This window comes from Pipistrellus hanaki (genome assembly GCF_964339955.1).
Source record: "Pipistrellus hanaki genome assembly, chromosome: 3".
Classification (NCBI taxonomy): Eukaryota; Metazoa; Chordata; class Mammalia; order Chiroptera; family Vespertilionidae; genus Pipistrellus; species Pipistrellus hanaki.
Window position 1 is genome coordinate 12,124,458 of NC_140505.1, and position 22,078 is coordinate 12,146,535.

The 22,078-nt window shown below is 36.9% G+C and overlaps 1 protein-coding gene across 2 annotated transcripts in view; it reads left to right on the forward strand.

Moving 5' to 3' along the window:
- Positions 1-22,078, forward strand: part of SGCZ (sarcoglycan zeta) — a 589,790-nt gene that overhangs the window by 527,782 nt on the left and 39,930 nt on the right. For both annotated transcript variants that reach the window (XM_084877019.1, XM_084877020.1), the window contains one exon: positions 16,497-16,619. In XM_084877019.1, the coding sequence (XP_084733145.1) occupies positions 16,497-16,619 (123 nt within the window). The remainder of the gene's footprint in view (positions 1-16,496; positions 16,620-22,078) is intronic.

Here is a 22,078-nt window from a genome sequence, read left to right on the forward strand (position 1 = left end):
TTTAATCACTATTTCTTCAATGCTTTAAACTCCTTCCAAGTAATTCTTAAATACATCTAGCTATATAGCAGTAAGTAAAAAATGCCATGGGCAAAAAACTCAACACATTGACATTTACATTCAGTACCAGTTTCCTTTAAATATTTCACATTTTCAGGCTTAATCACCAGAAAATGCTGCAAACAAGTGCAGAGGGCTCTGCAGGAGAGCGGACTCGGGCTTCTTCAGCCTCTGAGGGGTTTGTTTGCCTTCATTGCCCTGGGGACATCAGAGGGCGGTATTTGGGGAGCTGGGTTGATGAATGAGCAGCAGATGGGCCAGAACAGATGTGGCCGCACTGGCCCTTTGCCTTTTCCAGGGCCTGTCAATCCACTCCACACTTACACATCAAATTCGTTTTATTTACGACTAGAGTAGATGTGCTTGATAAGAAAAAAAATTACACTTTTAGAGTTGTGTAAGGAAAATATGTTCCTCTGATTTGTTTTCTTCTCACCTTGAGTTGATATACACAAATAATATAGTTCATTGGATGAAACAAACAGAAAATATAGTAAGTTTATAAGGAGATAAAATGTATAAATATATAAAAATACATTGAAGTTAGTACAGTTTATCTATATATAAGCTATTTGTATCCTGTAGATTAATTAACTAAACTACATTGACCTCTCTGGTAGTAGAGTTACAAGGGAATTGTAACTAATTATGTGCTACCCCTACATTTAAGGAAAAGACATATGAGCTTCTTATGGGAAACAAAAATTACACTGAATGAAATATACACATCCCATATAATATAAAAGCCTAATATGCTAAGTGTCTAGTCAGCCAGTTATTCATTCAACCAATCAAAATGTAATATGCTAATGATATGCTAAGGCCGCTCAACTGCTTGCTTTGGCATGCACTGACCAGCAGGGAGCAGACCTTCCAACCAGAGTTTGCTTGCTTCTGGGGTTCAGCCAATTGGGACTGAGCGAGACAGGCCAGACATGCCCTGGAATCCTCCTCCCTGGCTGGCCAACTTCCCGCATCCCTCCCAGGTCCTGATCATGCACCAGTGGGGTCCCTCAGCCTGGCCTGTGCCCTCTCACAATTTGGGACCCATCCTGGGATGTTGGAGGGCCAGTTTCGGCCCAATCCTACAGTCCAGGTCGAGGGACCCCACTGGTGCATGAATTCGTGCTCTGAGCCTCTAGTTGATTAATAAAAAGATAACTGGGCGATACAGTGTATACTGCTTTTAGCAACTCTACATCAAAGAAGCATTGGGCCTGCTAGTACTTTGTCATAGGGCTTCAAAGAATGCAGAGAACGAGGCAACAAAGTGCAGTTAGATACAAATAATTGTGGGTGGCAAAATATAATGTGTTTACTGGTTCAACTTAATTCAAGGATAAATATCTAGACCTACCTGCAAGAGATAATGTGTGTGACCGTTGTTTAAGTGATATGTTTTAAGTGATATGTACCTGGACTTGTCGTTGATGAGATGAAGAAAGAGCCCAAAAATCTTAGTGACTGTGACTGTAGCTGGATCTTTTCATTTCAGAAATCAAGTAGCCTGATGATAAAATCATACATTTGAGTAAAAACTAGAGATCCTATGTCTTTTCACTTTGTCAATGGCTCTCTGCCCACCTCAGTGCAGCCCCCAAATGCCAAGACAGACAGATACATTCTCACGCGTGCACGCGCAAGTGCGCGCGCGCGCGCACACACACACACACACACACACACACACACACACCCCACAGGCGTCCCCATAGAAGGAAAGCAAAGGCAGCACAACTTCAAAGAGACATTTCTGAGTCTACCACTGCACACAGCAGGGTTGATGAGGCCATCAGCATTTTATTCTTTTCAATATGCTCCAAGCTAATTTGCTTAGGAGCTTTTTAAAAAAATTACCAGCCCACATCATGACAAAATAAAACCTCTGAAAAGCAAGGAGTGCATTAAATCTCATAATGTTAAGGATCAATCATATCATTAGTCACAAAATTTTAATAGTGACTATGTTATAATTAAGATGCTTATTGGATTGTTTAAACCACTGAACATTTCTTAATGTTCTACAAATTTAAGTTAATCCCTATGTCCTAGCATTGGGTCTAGAACAGCTGTCACTCTCTAGTTCTGTGACCTTATGCAAGTCACACTGGACATCCCCTCCAGTATTCATCTTATAAAGTAGATGTGAGGATTAAATAAATGAATATATACAAAATTTGGGGAATATTTGCTGAAGCATTATGTGTATGTTAGTATTGTAATTGTAATTTTTGTTAGATCTCCGTGTAAGTAATTCTGTATACTTAAGGTGTCTCTGGATTTTACTTTGCTCATCTGTGAAATGGGTATTATGTTACACTGCCTCCATGTGTCTCTCCTGTTCCACATCTAAAAGTGAAAAACTATTTTTTACCTTTAGAGAAGGAAATTAGTTGATGAGTAATTTCATCCATTAAATTCCCCACTGTATAGTAGTCCTGGCAAAATGACACACTATTTGAGTATTTGAAATCTAAGCCACAAATCAGAAGTATTTTAGATTTACAATTAAGAATGTGAATAGACACAACTAAATCAACATTATTATGTTTGTATACTTTCAGCAAATTTTATAATAAAATTTAATACGCAAATTAATTCAACAAGCCCAATCAGCTTATTTTTGTAAATACTAAACATCAGCATGTTTTGTCCTGAAATAAATGGAGAAAAATGTAGATGAGGATTTTATAATAAATATTTAAAGACCCCTAAAGTGACATGTAATCTTGCATTGAAGCAATTACTACTGTGAACACCTGGGAATTGCTTAATTGACTGCAGATGGTGTAGAACATAAAAAACATAGAAGGTTACAGATTATTCTTATGTACCAAATTTATGTTTTTTCATTGACTCATTTTTTTAACTTAAAGAATGCTGTAGTAGTCTGGGACAACTTAATAAGAATGAATATTTTATGTAAAATAGGCTGCAAATCTTGGAGAATAGATCAACAAAACACTTAGGTTTAATGTTACACATACATGTAAAATGATTAAATACATTGTTGATTTTTAAGGGCTCATTGTTAATATCAATCATATTAATTAAACTACTATTAATTAATTAATCAGTTTGGGAAAGTAGTATATTGAAGCAGATGCCTATGATTTTAGGACAAAGATTGCATTCTTAGAAATTAGGACCCTTGGTGTAACTCAGTTATAATGAAAATTACAGTATCTAAACAAAATAAAATAATGTGCATGCTTTGAAAAATTATATCACATGAGATTTTTAAGTCATTGTCATAACATCCTGAGTCATTACACTGACTTTTTGGTGTTAGTTGCAAATTGTTATTATAATACAATAAAGACAAAACAAATGCTTTGTCTCAAATATTTGTTTAAATTCTTAAATATGTGTAAACTTAGGCATGCAGGATCGATGAGTGCTGAGGATTTTCTTCCTGGAGGACCTAGACCGAATTCTGAAATAGATGTTTTGGCTCAGTCATTTCTAGCCTTTGCCTGCTTCTGTATTCCTGCTCTTATCAAGCACCCATGCCCTAGTCTGGGATCCATCACTGTAGTTCTTCGAGGCCAGTTCCACTTAACAGTGCTCTGTCTTATGGTCCTAGAGACCATCCCTGCAAGGTGTCGGCCTCTCTTTGTCAAGACCATGGGTAGCTAATCCGCTAAAATTATCAGGGATACTAATGCTTTGACTGATAAGAAAATGTCATGGAATGTCTTCCTTTTCAAGCAAAATATATATTTCAAAATATGGTAATAATGCCTTTAGTTGTCAAACAAATAAATCTAGTCTTGAGTATTTAGGAATGAGCATATGGAATAAAATGAAAAGTGGCTCTATTAGGACTTAATATAAAGAAAGGGTCATACTCACTATCTTAGCATTGCCTACCTAGGCCAGTCCATCTCTTTAAGTGGTGATAAAAGGAAGTAATATAGTTTTTTCAACAAATATAATGCAAGAATTGAGCACATAGTTATAACATAATACTAAGGAAAGCACTAAAGGGCTGAATAACTATTTTGTTAATTATGTGATTACATTAAATAACTTAAAATGCGCCACAACTATAGCTCAGTGTTTAAATTTTAACAGTAAGAAGATTGTAAGGAAATAAAAATGATATATTACAGAGCTTACTACAGGATGAATAAAATAAAGTCAGCAAAATACAAGAGTGTTTTCTTCATATTTAGATGTTTAGTGAGTACTATAAGTGTATGACTTATCTGAAATTAATGAGTCTATAGTTTATACACTGAACCAAATTTTGTTTTTAATGAGGCTCCATTTGTGGGACCTCTGAATTGCAGGTGCTTTGAGTTTCATATATAATTGACTTATTGAACATGCAAATTTTTGTTGGCCTCAATAAGAAACTTGTCTTTGGAAATTTGCTTAATGGGGCATACTGTTCACAAATGTAAGGTTATGGGACTAATTATCTGAAAACATCTGTGGTAGGAAGCTAAATAATACTTAGGGGTCCATGTGTACACAGAAGATTATTTATCTCAGTTTTAGGGACTTGGACGAGGTTGCCGTGGATCCCAGACCACTAAGGAGCAATGCTAATGGCCTGGCCATGGAATACAGGGAGATAAACTGCGGGGACCATTACGTATGATGGTCTAGCCTAGTTCTATTAAGGGCATTAGCTTTTTTTCTCAAATTTCACTTTGTAGTATGTGTCTATTCTTATGTGTAGTTTTAGAGAAATTCCAAGTCAGATAATGTATACATCAGAAAAATAAGCACAGTGGGAAGAGAAAATGGAGTATAGGAAAAGGGAAAAATGAACCAGAGCAATTCTTGTTTCCAAGTATTTGCTGGACTCCTGATAATAATGCCCCATAAGAGTATTACCACATCTCCTTAAGACTGCCTTAAAATTGCTATCAGTCCCTTAATCTGAATTATTTAAAGTGTCTAACTAGCTCTGAATTTACTTGCAACCTTTCCCCACAATATTATACTTAGATATTTTGTCACATATGTGCCTAAAATCAAGAATATGAAATCTTATATTTCCCTCATATTAGACATAGATCCAATTGTGGCATGGCTAGTTTTAAATATTTCAGCTGAGGTCCTGTGTCAGCTCCTTTCTTTTCTAAATGCTGGCAAACATATCAGACCAGTGCAAATTTCCTAGTCCATCCTCCTTTAACTCCTCCAAGGAATTAGTGCATGTTAACACCTACTATTTAAAATCTTTCTCTCATGTCACAATATTTAGAAAAAGAAATCTCTCATTTCTCATTTTTCATTGCTTTTGACATTTTGTATCATTCCACAAAGATTACTGAAAGTAACTTACAGACCAGTTGCCATACAAGTTATTTTGGGAGACTAGGGGGTGTGTGGTTCTAAAAAATAAGCTTACTTTCCCCACAGTCTGTCTTCCTGAGTCTTCATGATTGGATTTCCTTTTTTTCATCTCCTGTAGCCTCCTTTTTCACTCAATTTTCACTTTTAAGTGAATCATTAAATGTATCCAGAAAAGCCGCACTGGAGAATTATGGGAAATAAAGTCTTCAGTATTATATCTGGGAAGTAAAGCCTTCAATGTCATACACTAAGACATCGATTCTATGTATTTTTATATTAAAAGCCCTGAGAAATCATAAACTGTAGTCATTGCAGTTTCTAGAATGAACGATACCGAGAACACCAAGTGCTGGATGGGATGAGTCCCATCAGCTGCTGCTGCTGGGGACAGAATGCAGTGGCCACTCTGCCCAAGGTTGCCTGTTTCCTGTGAAGTTAACAGGGTCAAACTGAGGCTTTCTTTCTGTTTGTTGGGTGGTTGGTTTGTTAATTTCAAAGAAGCTAGTCAGCTTCCCTTCAAAATACACCTCCTGGTTCTGTGTTCTCACCCATAATCAACTGATCACTTAGAAGAGCCCTTGTTTCAATAATGCATTAAATAGGTCACCTCTGCTTTTGAATAACCTCCCCAAAGCTCAGCAAAAGTAGAAATAAACTCTGGAAATCGTTTGTTGTTATCACATGGATAACACAGGCAATGAAGGCAAACAACGTGAAACTATAGGAAATTCAACTGAATAGCTTATGGTGTTTGGATTAAGTAGCTTCAAAGAAAAGGAAGAGATGCTGCGAGGCTGGCTTCCTGTCAGACAGAGGGCACAAGGCCACTGGCTGAGCCTGGAAAATGATGAACTCCTGTGTGCCTTTTCTAAGAACACTAAGAATTTTCTTATGTGTAGAAAATTTAACGGGTTAAGGAAAGTGTTAGTAGGTTCACAGTGTAAGTAACAAGAATAAACAGTTTTGAGATTCTAATCAGTGTTTCAAAGCAAGAACGTCATGTGATATTAGAAATGATTTAATAATGGTTATGATCTTAAATGGATTTGTTGGCCTCCTTCCACTCTCTCCTTTATCGTGCCTCTTTTCCCCCGGGTCATTTTATAATTTTTATAGTAACATAATAAAAGCTCTTTTATGCCAGAACATCAATAGATCTGAATTTATTATTTTCTCTTTCTTTCTGTGAGCAGCCACAGTTAGAAGAATGAAAATAAAGAGATGTTATTCAGCATAAGTGAGCTTTCACTTAGGGGTATATGTCAAAAAGCACAAAGCTATGTGATATACTAAATAGTGACCAGGCGTTTTGGTTCAATGCCATTGAAGGCACACTTAGAAAGTTTAAATTATTTTCCATTTCACTACTTCCACATCCCCCCAGCTTCATAGCCAGAGCTCTTCCCCTGGCACCTGTCACCAGGTTTATACCCATCAGATGCCCTGGTGATATCTGCTGACAAGGAGAATTCTGCAATTTACTGCATTATCACCAAGGTTCTCGTTTGTTCTTGGTATGTCTATCCCCTTATAAATACATTTCTGGATGCATTAAATGAATAATATAGTTTACTTGATTTAAAAATTACCTACTTTGTTAGAATAGGTAGTTTGTACAGGTTTAAACTTGAAAAACCAGTTGGGTCCATATTGTATCATTTTCAATAGAAGTCCAAAAACTGTGGGCCTTATTTGTTATGCAGAGTCCCTTTAAAAGTTTGAGCTCAGAGTGTAACCATGGCATTAAAGATGTGCTTTGTGATGCAAATTAGAAATAAACTGATGAATGGGTGCAGGTAAAGTAGGTCTAGAGCCGTGGTCTGCAAACTATGGCTCTTTGGCCCCTTGAGTGTGGCTCTTCCATAAAATACCATGGCCTTGGCGAGTCTTTTTTGAAGAAGTGGAGTTAGAAGTTTAAGTTTAAAAAATTTGGCTCTCAAAAATGTCAATCGTTGTACTGTGGATATTTGGCTCTGTTGACTAGTGAGTTTGCTGACCTCTGGGAGGATAAAGGATGCTTTCAACACATCTTCCTTTGGGATTCCTGGAGAAGATGACCAGCTGGTTGCAGAAAGCACATAGGAGGGTGCTTTTGAGAGGTACACATATAAGAGAATGAAGAAGGTATGAGGACAGGACTGTGGAGAGGAAGGAACTGATGCTTAATGCCCTGCAATGGAGGCCTCAGTTTGTCCTACTAATAGGACCTCAGCGACTTAACTGCTACTGGGAGGTCAGCATCAATTCAAAGTGCCATAGGAAGCAGAAAAGCATCTGAGGAAGAGCAGAGACCCTGGAGACAGGCTACTGGGATTTATTCTCAGGCAACTGGGATTTATTCCAGTAACCAACTGTGTGATTTAGGCAAGTAAGTTAACCACTCTGTGTCTGAGATTCCTAACTGTATTATAGGTATAATGATAATATTTGCCTTGTTATTTTTTGGTCATTAAATAAGTTGATTTAAGTGACATTCTTAGCACATAGTAAGTACTACTGATGTGCTAGCTGCTAGTATTAGTAGTATGTCTTAATGAGAGACCCACCAGAAAAGATTTATTCTGATGTGCCATAATTTTTATTGGAATATGATCACTCAAGGTAACATTTAATTCTAGCATCGTAAGGTTATTGAGTGCTATCGCTTGATTTATTGGCATGGGCAGGTGCCTTCGCATGTCATGACATTCACAAGACTACTGCTGGGCGATAAGCACAATTAAATTACCCATAGCATCTGGCCCTTTAACCAGTCACTGACAGGACATTAAGGTTTTATATTTGTTCTCTCCTACTTTTCTGACATTCCAACAGCTCATTAATTCTGGCAACAATAAATTATTCTAGATGTGAGTGTTTTATATGAGCATAAAAACAAGTAGTGAATAATGCTGTATATTAATTATATTACTTTACATTGTTATTGAGAATATACATGAAAAAAGTGAACTCTAGAATATGAATCTTTATTAAAGTTATCAGTTTCCCACAAAGTTAACTGACAAATGAAAAACAATTCAGATGAACATACTAATGGGTATTTTACAACTTGGTAAAATATTTATAAACAATATAATTTAATGAAAAGCCAAGAGAATTTTAATATATGTAACATCAACTATTACAGGCACAATAACTAATACAATTTGGGGTTAAAGAGAGCAAAATCAGTAACTAGAACAAGATGGAAAACCAAGGAAGTTACCATGTACCATCAGTAATTCAACATAGGTTAAAAATATCCTGTGAACTCATTGGGGACCTAAGAAGGGGAATTACTAAACACAGGAAGTTGACTTAATTGTCCAACAGTTTAGCAGCAAGAGTTAAATCTCTACACCTTTATACAATGAAACAATAAGTTGAACTTGGAGAACCATAAAGGTTTTACTTGAAATTGGAAACAAATAATGGAAAATATATATATTAGAAGAGCCATCTGATCTTGTGTGGAGAAGGTCTTCTAGAGTATACTGTGTATTAAAGGCTGCGAAGAAAAGACTAATTGATTTACATGAATGAAAGTTTAAATTCTTCTAAAAATGAACACTCCCATAAACAAAACGGAATGGTAATATCTAAATATTAACAAAATTACCATTTAGAAAATGGTTGGCTAGGTAGTCTATAAGTATTATTATTATTATTATTAATCACCAAATCAACAAGAATACAAGTGTAAAAGATTACACTTATACCATTAAGGTCAGGCTTTAGAAAAATCTAAATAGAACTCTAGTTTGCCCAATACAAAAGGATTTCTATTTGAAGGAAGAAGAAGAAAATAAGGAGTAACAAAAATGCAACTAAAAGAAAGCCAAATCATGCTGTATGCACTATTCAACATGGGTATGGTGAGTAATTTATTGATTCATATAATTGGAAAGTCCAGCAGTACATTGGTTTGTCTCTGACTAACCCCAGTTGTTTAAGCAGTTATTCAGGATTGTCTCTCTCTGTCCTTGTCTTTCTCTTTCTGTTCCTTTCTTGTGGATCGAATGAATTCTCAGGCAGAATTTTTCCACATGGGAGCTAGACTTAAAAGCTTCAAGTTTATATCATGGTCAGTGTCTGTGATCTGAATAGAAGATTGTGCCTCTTTCAAAGCTTAGTGTAAAAATCAGGGGAGTGTGTGAGTCAGGTGCTTATGTATGAATTAATTGTTTTGGTCAGACAAAATAATACCACTCTAAGAAATGGACCACTTCTAGAGAGTCAGCCCCAATGGCCCCCCAGATCACTGTGAGGAATCTATAGTCGGTAAGACTGAAGAGAAGTGGTATTTTAATTATGTTTATTTCAACAGTAACCAGGGAATTATACATGGAAAACATAGTGGCATATCTCTTAAATGTCAGATTGGCACAAATTTTGAAGTCGGATAACACTGAGTGTTTGCAAAGATGCAGAGCTACAGGAACTCTCATATTTGTTATCTACTAAATTTAAAGTACATTTTCTACTATCTCACACCCAAATATAAGCCCTAGAAAATTCTTGCCAGAGTATAGAAGCAATCTTGTACAAAGTTTTACAGCATCATTGTTACTAACTCTGATATCCCAGAAACAACCTAAAAGATTATCAGTAGAAAATGGATCACATTGACCCGTGGTCTATCCATATTATAGAATAAAACAGTGAATATGAGTAAACTGGAGATACATGTATTGAAATAGATGAATCTAACAAATTTAATGTTGTATGCAAAAAGCCTAGTCACTGAAAAATATAAGTACTATAAAGGTATATATATATATAAACATGTCAATTTTAAAAAACTGTTTTAAGAATACATACAGCTAAAACTGTTTTTGGCTCAGTGGATGGAGCGTCGGCCTGCAGACTGAAAGGTCCTGGGTTTAATTCCAGTCAGGGGCATGTGCCTTGGTTGTGGGCACATCCTCAGTGAGGGGTTTGCAGGAGGCAGCTGATTGATGTTTCTCTCTCATTGATATTTCCAATTCTCTAACCCTCTCTCTTCTTCTCTGTAAAAAATCAATAAAATATACTTTTTAAATACATACATAAGTACAGTTATAAAATGGGAGCGATGGAAACTAATTTCAAAATAATGTTGACATTGGAGCTCTCCAGGGAAGGAAGGCACACGTGATTAAGGAAATTTTGCATTGAACTTGTTATCTATGTTGTTAATAACAACTGTTTACTTGTAACACTATTTATATAATCTTTATATGTGTAATTGTTTCATAACTTTTAAAAAAGGATGAGGGGCACCGATAATATGTGATTGTAGGGACGTATAGGTAGGTGAGGCCATGATTAACAAAGCCCTGAAGTACAAATGATGGGAAGAATTGGAATTCATTAAAGTTCAAACGAAATTTTTATTGAGGAATTGTTATGCAGTGGTCCAGACATGGAGTGGAAGTCTCAAGCAGGATTCAGAGTTCTTGTAGCAACCTTACTTCCTGGAGGAGAATGGCTCCTGCTCTGATTCCAAAGCAGAAGACAATTCCTGTGTGTGTGTGTGTGTGTGTGTGTGTGTGTGTGTGTGTGTGTTGGGAGGCAGGGGGAGTGTGGGGTAGAACTGATCTCTGGCAGGATCCTATGAGAATTGCAGATTCCAGCCTGCCCTGGTGACATGTTATTTATTCTGCTTCTCCTTCCCTCCTCAAATACACAAGTACATTTCCCATGTGAGTTTTTAATGACACACATAGTGTGAAATAAATAAAGTACAGTCGCCTTTTTATATCTATATTTCATTAAAGCAGCTTCATTTTTTGTTTCCAACTTTGTTTTGTTTTGTTTGGCCCATGATAATTCTAAATCAGGACTTTCAGAACACTGAATTTAGTTGAACATATTGAATCTTGTTTTTGTTTTTCTCATGGGGATTTCTAATCATTTAATAATACTCATTTTCAAGACCTAGAAAGTATTGACAGACATATAACATTGAAGTTACATAGACAAAGAAATTCATTATGATATGCTTGAGGAAAACACAGTAGAGATGATCAGACATATTCATTTTTATCTTTGCTTTATTTTCTTTAAATCAGTACTAAATCATACCATAAGGCCCAATCTGTATATATAAAATCCTAAATGACAGCTTGACCAGTCGCTGTGATGCACACTGACCACCATGGGGCAATCAATGCATAAATGGAAACATGGAACAGACTGATGAATCTCATAAGGAAGAAGAGAGGGGAGAGGGCAGGAAGAGCTTAATCAAAGATCTTATATGTATAGTAGAGGCCCAGTGCGGGATTGGCTGAAACTGCCCAGTGGGGTCTCTTGGCCTGGCCTGCAGGGATAGGGCTGAAACCAGCAGTCCAACATCTGCTGAAGGGTCCCAGATTGCAACAGGGAACAGGCCAGGCTGAGGCACCCCATGGGTGCAAGAATCCATGCACTGGACCTCTAGTGGTAATATATTGTGTTAGCACCTTTGAAGATTTCTATTGAAGAAAATTTTCCAATTCATGTATTTGACTGATTCAATGTAGAAAATTCAAAGACAAGAGATAAATTATTAGAGCCTCTCTACTTCCCATCAAAACATGCCTTTGGCTACTGAATACAACTATAAGAAATGTGGATGTTTTAAAAGGCAACAGGACAGTATCCCAGGGTAACGAAGAAATTAGCTTAGTTGTTATTTTGGTTTGTTTCTTTGTGAAGAATACATAGAACATTAAATGAACTAGAGAAAATATTTGAATACTAGAGGCTCAGTGCATGAAATGCATGCATGGGGGTGGGGGGGTTCCCTCAGCCCAGCCTGAACTCTCTCCAATCTGGGACCCCTCAGGGGATGTCCAACTGCTAGTTTAGACTCAATCTTGGGGATCAGGCCTAAACCAGCAGTCGGACATCCCTCTCAAAATCTGAGACTACTGACTTCTAACTATTCACCTGCCTGCCTCCCTGATTGCCCCTAATTTCTGCCCCTGCTGGCCTGGTCACACCCAACTGTCCTGCTCAGCTGGCCTGGTTGTCCCATGCAGCATGCTGTTCGGTCATTTGGTTGCCCCTCACAAACCCCCCTGTCAGCCTAGTCACCCCATGCAGCCTGCTGCTCAGTCCTTTAGCCACCCCTCACTAACCCCCCTAATGGCCTAGTTGCCCCACACAGCCTGTTTGGTCGTCAGTTCAGTTGCTATGGTCCCTAAGGCTTTTATATATGTAGATGGATTGCATTGTTCAATCCTCTTATGGAACCTATTCTTTTGCTTACACATTTTCTCTCTTTTTCTTGACAATTCTCATTTCTTCTATCCTTGACTGCTCTTTGTTTGATTTTGAAGTTGCTAGAATAAATTTCCACAGAGATATACCCAAGGAAACATTTAGTTAGCAAGTTGGGGTTTAAGATAACTAATAAAATATAGAACTGCCTGAACAACCCACCTCTTTTGATTTATTTAGGGAAACAGAGCTGCTTACCAGAGTCATCAGGCACATTGCTCTCTGGCAACACCAGAGGCCTCACTGGTTGAGGTCCAATTGAACTGGACATCACCTCTCCTGTGTACACTGGATCCTAAATGGACCTAACCTGGAGAATCTGTGATGCCAGAAACATAAAAAAACAAAATAAGTCAACATAATGCATGTTAGGATGCAATAAATTTAGTTTTATATAGCCTAGTATACTAAATTTAAGCATAAATATTCATAACAATGTAATATATAATCAACTACATATATTTATTGGTTTTCATTTGCAGAAGAGAAAAGCAATGTACAGAAGCACAATATATTAAAAATTATTTTCTGAAGTGAATGTTTATTTACTATCAATGCGTTGCTAATTGCTTGCAATTTTGTCTTCTGTAATTACACTAATATGTTGAATAAAGTGTTGTCTGCAATAATAATTTATGTATATATTTTAATAATTCTGCATGCATTTATTTTTTACCTAGATACTTCTCTTCTATTCCAGGTGCAAGGTGAGTTGAAATCTTAAATCATTAAATTTAAATAAACAAAGTAACTACACTGTTTCCCCTAAAATAAGACATCCTCCGAAAATAAGACCTAGAACATGGAAAGATAAGACATCCCCTGAAAATAAGACCTAGCGCAACTTTGGGAGAAAAAAATTAATATAAGACACTGTCTTATTTTCGGGGAAACAGTGTAGTTACTTTGCTTATTTAAATTTAATGATTTAAGATTTCAACTCACCTTGCCATAGCCAGACACTTTACTTACAGTTCTAATAGTTTATGACATACAATATCTCATTTTTATATTAATAAAGCATCTCTTATATGATGACATTAACTTTTATGCCAAGAAAAATTTTGCTAGCATGTGTATATATTGCTTATATATGTAGGTATGAATGTAAGTATGTAGTGCGTAGTGATCTAATGCACCTCAATATCATTTAAGTCAGTGATACATTGTGCAAACCAATTCACTCAATAATTAAGTATACGTGAAGGAAGTAACATAATATACATGTTAAGGTTTTATGTGCATTAGAGCTATAATATCTTTCAGAAATTTAATATTTAATATATGCCTGAGTTCCTTGAAGAGAGATTAAAATATAGAGGCCATGCCGAAACTGGTTTGGCTCAGTGGATAGAGCGTTGGCCTATGGACTGAAAGGTCCCAGGTTCGATTCCAGTTAAGGGCATGTACCTTGGTTACGGGCATGTCCCCAGTAAGGGGTATGTAAGAGGCAGCTGATCTATGTTTCTCTCTCATCTATGTTTCTAACTTTCTATCCCTCTCTCTTCCTCTCTGTAAAAACACAATAAAATATATTTTAAAAAAGCAACAACATAGAGGCCACAAAATTCACAATCCACATTTATCAATACATCTGCCTTAGACATTTTTTCAAACATTACCCAGTTTTATTATTACGTTCAAAAATTTAAAGAACAATGTAGACCATAATTAGAAGAAAATACACTCGGCTGAATGCAGGCTGCAGAAATAACTTTTCCGAGACCAAATGCAATGACTGCTAATGAAGGACGATAGGTCTTCCATAGCTTTTTCAATATTGTCATTAAATTCCACAAGGAAAGTTCTTTGCTTTAAAGACAGATAAAGAACTGACTAATTCATGCTGTTTTAAACTTGACAAGCCTGTGAGGTTGTCATAGCAGCTTTTCAAATTTTCTGTGTTGAACTGAAAAAAAAAAATGTACCTAGTTACAGAATGTAAAAAACATATACATCTTCTTTTCAGAGAGTTATCTGTCATGTTATCAGGGTTTGGAATTAACTTTTTCCTCTTGTTCAGTAATCCTCAGAAAACTATGATGATGGTGAGGTGTAAGTTATTAAAGCCAGTGGGCTAGGATTGGGTATAGGGCTGAAGACTAAGGAAAGCAAAGTAAGCTTAGGTGTAGAATTTAACTACCTAACATTGTCCTACTAAGCATCCACTAGGAACCAGACTCAATTTTAAATTTGGAGGCTATTTTAGAATACAAAGATGATCTCATGTTTTCAATTCCAGAGGGTAATATCCTATATAATAAAAGCCTAATATGCTAAGTGTCCAACCATTCAACCAGTTGCTATGATGTGCACTGACCACCAGAGGGTAGACACTTTGACTGGTAGGTTAGCTTGCTGCTGGGGTCTGGCCAATCAGGACTAGGTGAGAAGGGCCGGACACACCCTGGAGCCCTCCCTCAGGCTCCCCAACCCCAATATTACAACGATGTGGTCCCTCAGCCTGGCCTATGCCCTCTCGCAATCCCGGACCCCTTGGGGGATGTTGGAGAGCCATTTTGGCCTGATTCCTGCAGTATTTAATAAATAATGGCAGTACATTTTCCTAGTTCAGGCTGCCATAATTAAATACCATTGGCTGAGTGACTTAAACAACAAAAATAAAGTCATCACAGTTCTGGAGACTGGGAATTCCAACATCAAGGTACCAACAAATCCAGTGTCTGGTGAGAGGCCTCTGACTGGCTCGCAGACAACCAAATTGTGCAGAGAGAGAGTGCACTCTCGCATCCTTTCATAGGAGCACTAATCCCATTCACAAGGGCTCCATGCTAATGCCAAATTACTTTTTAGAGGCCTACCCTCCTAACAACACTGCACTTGGGGGTTAAAATTTCAATGTATGAATTTTGGGAAGACGCAAACATTAAGGTTATAGCATGTGCTGAAATAAATGAAAAGAAGAATGCTCAGAGTGTTTCATGCCTAAGTCCCCGACTGGGCTGCACTGTAACTCGCAAACGTTTCTGATGTGGGTATATGGCAAAGGAGGGATGTTCCAAATATTAACAAGAGGGGGAGATATATATCCATATGTGACAACAAGTAAATGTTCTGGAAGGAATAACTCCTCACCCTCTGACCTCTTTTCTTACTAAAGCCCCCCAGACTCCCATATTCATTGTGTTTTCCAAATAGTGGAGTTGGGTTTGTAATCTGTGAATAGATCAATATGTAAAAGTACCCAATAAATTTTAAAAAATAGATTTCAAGTCTATACATTAATTATATGTATTTAACATTATATTTTTTAACAAATCAAGAAAAAAATTTATGAGAAGACATGTTGGGGAGCACTAAAATAATTACATATACATAAATGTGTATATGTATGCAAGACTACTAAAGGCTTTACATTCAGTGATAGTAAAGGGTGAACAAATTTTAATATTAGACTCTGAAATGTAAAGTAACTAAAGTTTCACAGCTGAATAATGCTTTATAGGTAGCTTGTGATGTGGCAGCTATGGGCACTATTTTCTGCATGTAGAGAGAAAACACGAGTCATTTAGTCCATAAGCATTTATTGAGCCTGCAGCAGGTGCCGGTGTAATGCCCCATTTCCAGGCTACAACCAAGCACAAAGCAGACATCGTCTCTCCTTGTTTATAATACGGTTTTGAACTAGCTAACCCCACAAACATTTTTAGGATTGCATCAGACATGTACATGTCAGATGTATGCCTCACCATCCTAGCCCAGCAATACTCTTCCCAATTGTACAGGCTAGTGAAAGTATAACACTTAAAAATAGGAATTTGGGTGTAAAGCATACTGCAGAGATAAACAATATATGCCTGTCTCTTATCTTTCTAAAAGTACATATTGGTGATTCCCTGCTTACCAGTTTCATTTGCACACCTTCCCTCCGCCTATAGGAGCTGATGCTGTGGAGGCGCAGTGTAAAAGGTTTGAAGTGAGAGCGAGCGAAGATGGCAGGGTGCTGTTTTCCGCAGATGAAGATGAGATCACCATTGGGGCTGAAAAGCTGAAAGTTACAGGTACTGTAGACTAAGGTATTGAAACATTGTTTATTTCTTGAAAGAATTTATAATTTATAACTGTGGAAAAAGCTACTTTATGAGGTGTGTGATCCCCATGTCCAAAATTGAGTTTCACATGATATCACAATGTTTGATTTTCTAACACACATGTGTCAAACACAAGGCCCGCAGGCCAAATCCAGCCCGCCAGGCCTTGCAATGTGGCCCGCACCGCGCTGTCATCACTGCACTCTGCTGTCAGTTTATGACATTGTCAGTTTATGACTGTTCAGTAAACCATTTGGCCCGCGATTTAGGCTAGATTTTAGATTTTGGCCCCTTCTCTGATTGAGTTCGACACCCCTATTCTAACAGTCTTCAAAGAGAAGGCAACTGGTTGTGGATGCTGAAAGAAATGTAAACATTAGCCTTGTTGATGTATAATTAAACCAAACCGTGAATATCAGGGAGGGATAGGTGGAGGAAAGTGGGTATGAATGGTGGGAGATAAAAGGTAGGTCAAACATTAAGTAAAGCTTTCTATTGGTGATAGACAAATAAAATCTAGAGATATTATTTAAAAATAAAAGAGATGTAAAAGGAGAACTAAAGTGTAAATACCAACTTTAAAATGAAGTAGGGGAAAGATTATAATACAAGTAAACTAAATGATTGCTCTTTAGGGCTCATAATTATATTTAAAAGTATATAAACTGAGAAATAGTGCTGATCACATATTATTTAGGAGTTAATAAATTAGGGTTCTAACATTAGGGTCATAAGTCAATCAACAACTGAAATCGAAAAAGCAAAAACAGCAACAAAACACACACACACACACACACACACACACACACACACACACACACACCAAAAAACAGAAAGTTAAAGAGATGATTGGGAACAGCGAATAATTTTTAAAGACAATTTTAAGCACAATTTCTATTCAATTATTCCTTTCACAACAATAATATATGTCTTATTAAAACTATCCAAAGAGGCCTACATTACTTTAAGAAAGAAAAATGATGAAATACCTTTGACTTAGTGTTATCCAGATCAGAGTTTGGAATCAGCTCCTGGGATATCTATCATATCTAATTAGGTCCAGTTTAGTACTCTGGGCCGTGTGAGAGCAGTTAGCATGGTGATTGACCTCTGCTCTCCATGGGTTTTTGGGTTGAATCCTATCTCTACTATTCAATATTTTAAATAAATTATCATGCCTCCAATTTTTCTTCACCTAAATGATAATAATAAATTTAATGTCCAATCATAAGTGTGGGCAAATGCATGCCTGTATGTTCATCTGTATGTTTTGAAGGTTTTCCACACATAATAAAGACATTGTAAGAGTTAGCTCTTTACTCTTACTAATAAGGAGAAAAATAATACTGTCAATGCCCCAGGCATGGCTGCATGGACTTCAAGAAAGAACTACTATTAAATAACAATGAAATTCAACAAGGGCTGTTGGGAGGGGACCCTCACTGGGCATCCCTTGGATTGCTCATAACCCACTACCACCCTCATGTCCTCCTGTCTTTTGTGAGAGTGTCCTGCTGAGTAGCTGAGGCCTGTAACATCAGGTTGGTGTTTGATTGTGGCCCCTATTACTGTCCATCTGCCTTATTTTCCGTTTTTTCTTAAAATTCCTTGGAAAGGTCAGGAAAGGAGGTATGCATGCGAGGCAAAAATTAAGCAGATTGACCTTTCTAAGTCCTCTGATAGGGGCAAAGGAGACTTAAAAAAGCATGAAGATATGGTTTGTGTAGAACATAGACAAATCACTAAGGGCATTGACTTTAGGGCCCTTTGTGCTAACATGTGAGTTGCTGGTTGGTAGAAAAGTTGGGGATGTGCTTAAAAATGCACTCAGGAAGACTGGGCTCATATGATTTCAATATTTAACAATCTTTCAACCTTGGTAGTGCATACTGGTTATCAGCTTTGATGGCAGCATAATTCTGAGATAGCATTTAGGATATTACCAATTATCCCAAAATTATTTAATCAGTATTCATATATTCCCAGGAAGTACATTGCATTCATAAATGAAGGAAAGTTCTAGAGCTCTTGATAGCTTTTAGGATTCATGGAATTGTAACTTTCTCTGATCTTTATGTTACCTTGACATGTCCCCTAACAATTGCAGTGGAGTGCTCTCTTTACAAAATTAGACACATTCAGTAGTTTTTGAATTCTTTTTTCTTTGATAGTCAATTTTATTTTCCTCTTTTTCTTGGTATCATCGGACTATAATTTGAGCCATTAAGTCAGGTGAGAATGTGCCCCCTGAGAAATCTAAGTTTTTCTGCTTTTTAATTAACTGTCTTGTGGCAGTCATCTCTGCTAACCTGTCATTTTATTCTTTCTCTCTCCCCCTATGTGTCTGAATGAATGTGTAAATATGTATATATAGTATATGTGAATAGTATATAAATATATATATATATATATATATATATATATATATATATAGATGGATAAATAATTTTATCTCACTCTGGTTCTCTTTTTCTATTTCTTTCTCTATCTCAAAATTATACACATAACTGAGTTTATTCTTTATATATCCTTGATTGATTTGTATTTCCCAATTATCTCAGAAAATGAATCAGCTTTATAATAGATTTATGTACTATATGATTTCAAAAGATCCCAAACAACAAAATAATGTAATCCTGAGACCATCATTTCTGAGCCCAATGTAATTTTGTAAGGGTTTGAAGAAGAGCACTTAGGCTGAAAAAATGAGCGTGCCTCTCCACATTGTTAGCAGATGCATGGAGAGTAACTTAACTGATTAGAACTACCACCACCTCCCCAAGTATCCAGGCACATTTCTGTATCTCACAGACACAAGCATACACGTGCCCTCTCCATGCCCTGCAAGGTCCGTCCATACTCCTTTACTAGATCAATGCATATTAATTTTATAGTACTGTGTTCCTTCCTGTGAAAGTTCTCAAATAAAGAGGGGGAATATACCAAAGGCAAATATAATTTAGAATTTTACATGCTTGGAGGAGAAAATCGTGCATAGCGTAGCATGCAATTTAGGGGAACGAGACTTGATTAGTGAGCCCACATATACTTTAAAGCAGTGCTTGAATCATTTAACACACAGCACTGCAAAGAAACGCTGGCTCCCGGGCGCTTCATATAATTAGTTAGCTGCGCTGACAAGACTTCAAAGTTGAAGTGACAAGAGAGATCTGTGTGGAGTTTATTCTAGAATTTTAACTTTGTGACACAAAAATGTTCTATTTAAGGAAGATTCCTGGGAATTAAAGCCCTTCCTAACTTTATCCTTTGCAAACAACCGCATTTTGTACAAGTATTTCTCTTTCAGGGCAACAGAAGTATATGCATTTATTTAGTGTGTCTATACACTTGAGGCAAAATCATTCCTGACTAAAGTTATTCGTTGATCTAGTATTGCTCAGGATATTTACATTTACCCTTCCTACAATATAGCAGGAATTTACCTCATACACTAGTGTGTAGGAGGAAAGAAGGAAAATGGCAAATGGTTACCTGAACACAACCACTCCTCAAGATGCCTATCACCATGATGAGCAATCATACGCTTGAAATGTATAACGCTTTATTCTTGATATTACTTGACTTGCTCAGTAATTATTTACTTAAATCTTAATTTGTGTTTCTTTTTTCATTTAAAAAATATCCTTATTGTTTAAAGTATTATAAATGTCTTCTTGGGTGTTTCTTTTTTCTTATTGTCCCCCATCCAGCCTGCACCGGCCCCCACCCAGGCCAATGCCACACTATTGACTGTATCCATGGGTTATGCATATATACATATAAGTTTCCCTGATTAATCTCTCTTAAATCTTAGTTTGAATACACTTATTTAACCTGTATATGCCCTCTCTGTGTCATTGGATATTTGGCAGTTTCACATTAGCTCACATATGCATGCTTGAATGCAAACCTTATTTGCATTTTTTCTCCCCTAATATTGACCAATGATATCACTTAATGCAATTATCTTTTGAGAGCAGATAAATAAATAGAAGATAGAAGCCTTTCCACTCAGAAGACTCAAATTTAGTGCTTTCAGGCAGAATCTATCACCTTCAATTTGTACTTTCATTTGTATGCCATGCCATATATTCACTTGGAAACCAAGTTCATGTATAAGTCATCTGGCTTTATAAAGGGAAAGACTTTAGTCCTATAGAATACCTTAATGTTCAATTAAATGCTATCGGTTGGACTTAGACTTCTCCTTTTTTCTATTTGAATGAAAAGGGGGGGGGGGGGCACAAGAAGCTAAATACCTGAGGAGAAAGAGTATGTCTTTTATTTTCAGAGAGTAGAAATTAAAACTGGCAATCTGAAAGAATCAGGAATCCCAGCCACGCATGTACCCAGTGCCCTTGTGTTGACTTGAGAAGCAAGAGTTCCACTCCTTTGTCTCTGTTCTAGCTGAGTGCCTGGGAAGACAGACACGTTCTAATGCCTGTGTGACAATTGAAGAAAGGATTTTCTGAAGAGCTGTCTTTTAAATTAAACACCATGTTTCTGGGTTGAAATCAATATTTTCTGGGTTGTTTTTATTAGTTAGTCTGCTACATTCTTGTTCTTGTCCGTTAAATTGGCACATTTGGAACCAAGCACTCTGTTATGCACGACCCTTTCCCCCTCCCCCCCACCTGTCCAAATGCCAAGAACGTGTACCACTCAGCCGGCAGGATGGATAGAGCACCTTGGTTCACATAGTACTTGAAGAAATGTGATTAGATCAGATTCTGAGGAAAGCACTGTACAGGCATTCATTTGCTCGAGTGTGGCATTTCAAGTTCACAGACTAGGGTAAATCACCCAACTCACTCACCTAGTTTTCCAGTTGCCTTTTAAACCTCCTAAGGAGAAAGGTTTTGGAGACACTAGTGATTAGTACCACTCTACCTTATGCCCAACTCTCCAGGGAGAACTTTTGGAAGATTTTGAAGTTTATAAATAATAAACCAGGCCTTATTCGCAATCCTCTCCATGACTTATTTTTCCAAGCTATCACTTGAATCTTTCCTATTTTTGTTAAAGCAAAACTTGAAGATATGCTTTTATAATAAAAATGTGAAAAACGTCTCAAAAGAGGACAGTCACTTTAAAAAAATAATTGGGGTGTGTTGAATTAACATGTTTTTGTAGTGGTTTTAAATTTTTCCATTGATGTTTAAAATTTGTCTTATAGCTACAGGCCTTAAATCCCCAAATATCTCAAAGATATAATGTATCCTTCCACCATGTAAGTGAATTGTCTGATTTCTTACATGTCACGATGAAGTTTAAAAAATGTATAACTTATAGAATGTGGTGTCCTGGAATGGTGTGCTGTTTCTCTGCTTGCTTGCTGGCTGTCAGCCAGGAGCTGGGGTTCCCTCCTGGAGGCCACGCATCTTCCTTTGCAGGTTTTCTGAGTCTCCTGCCTCCAGGAGCACTCGGTT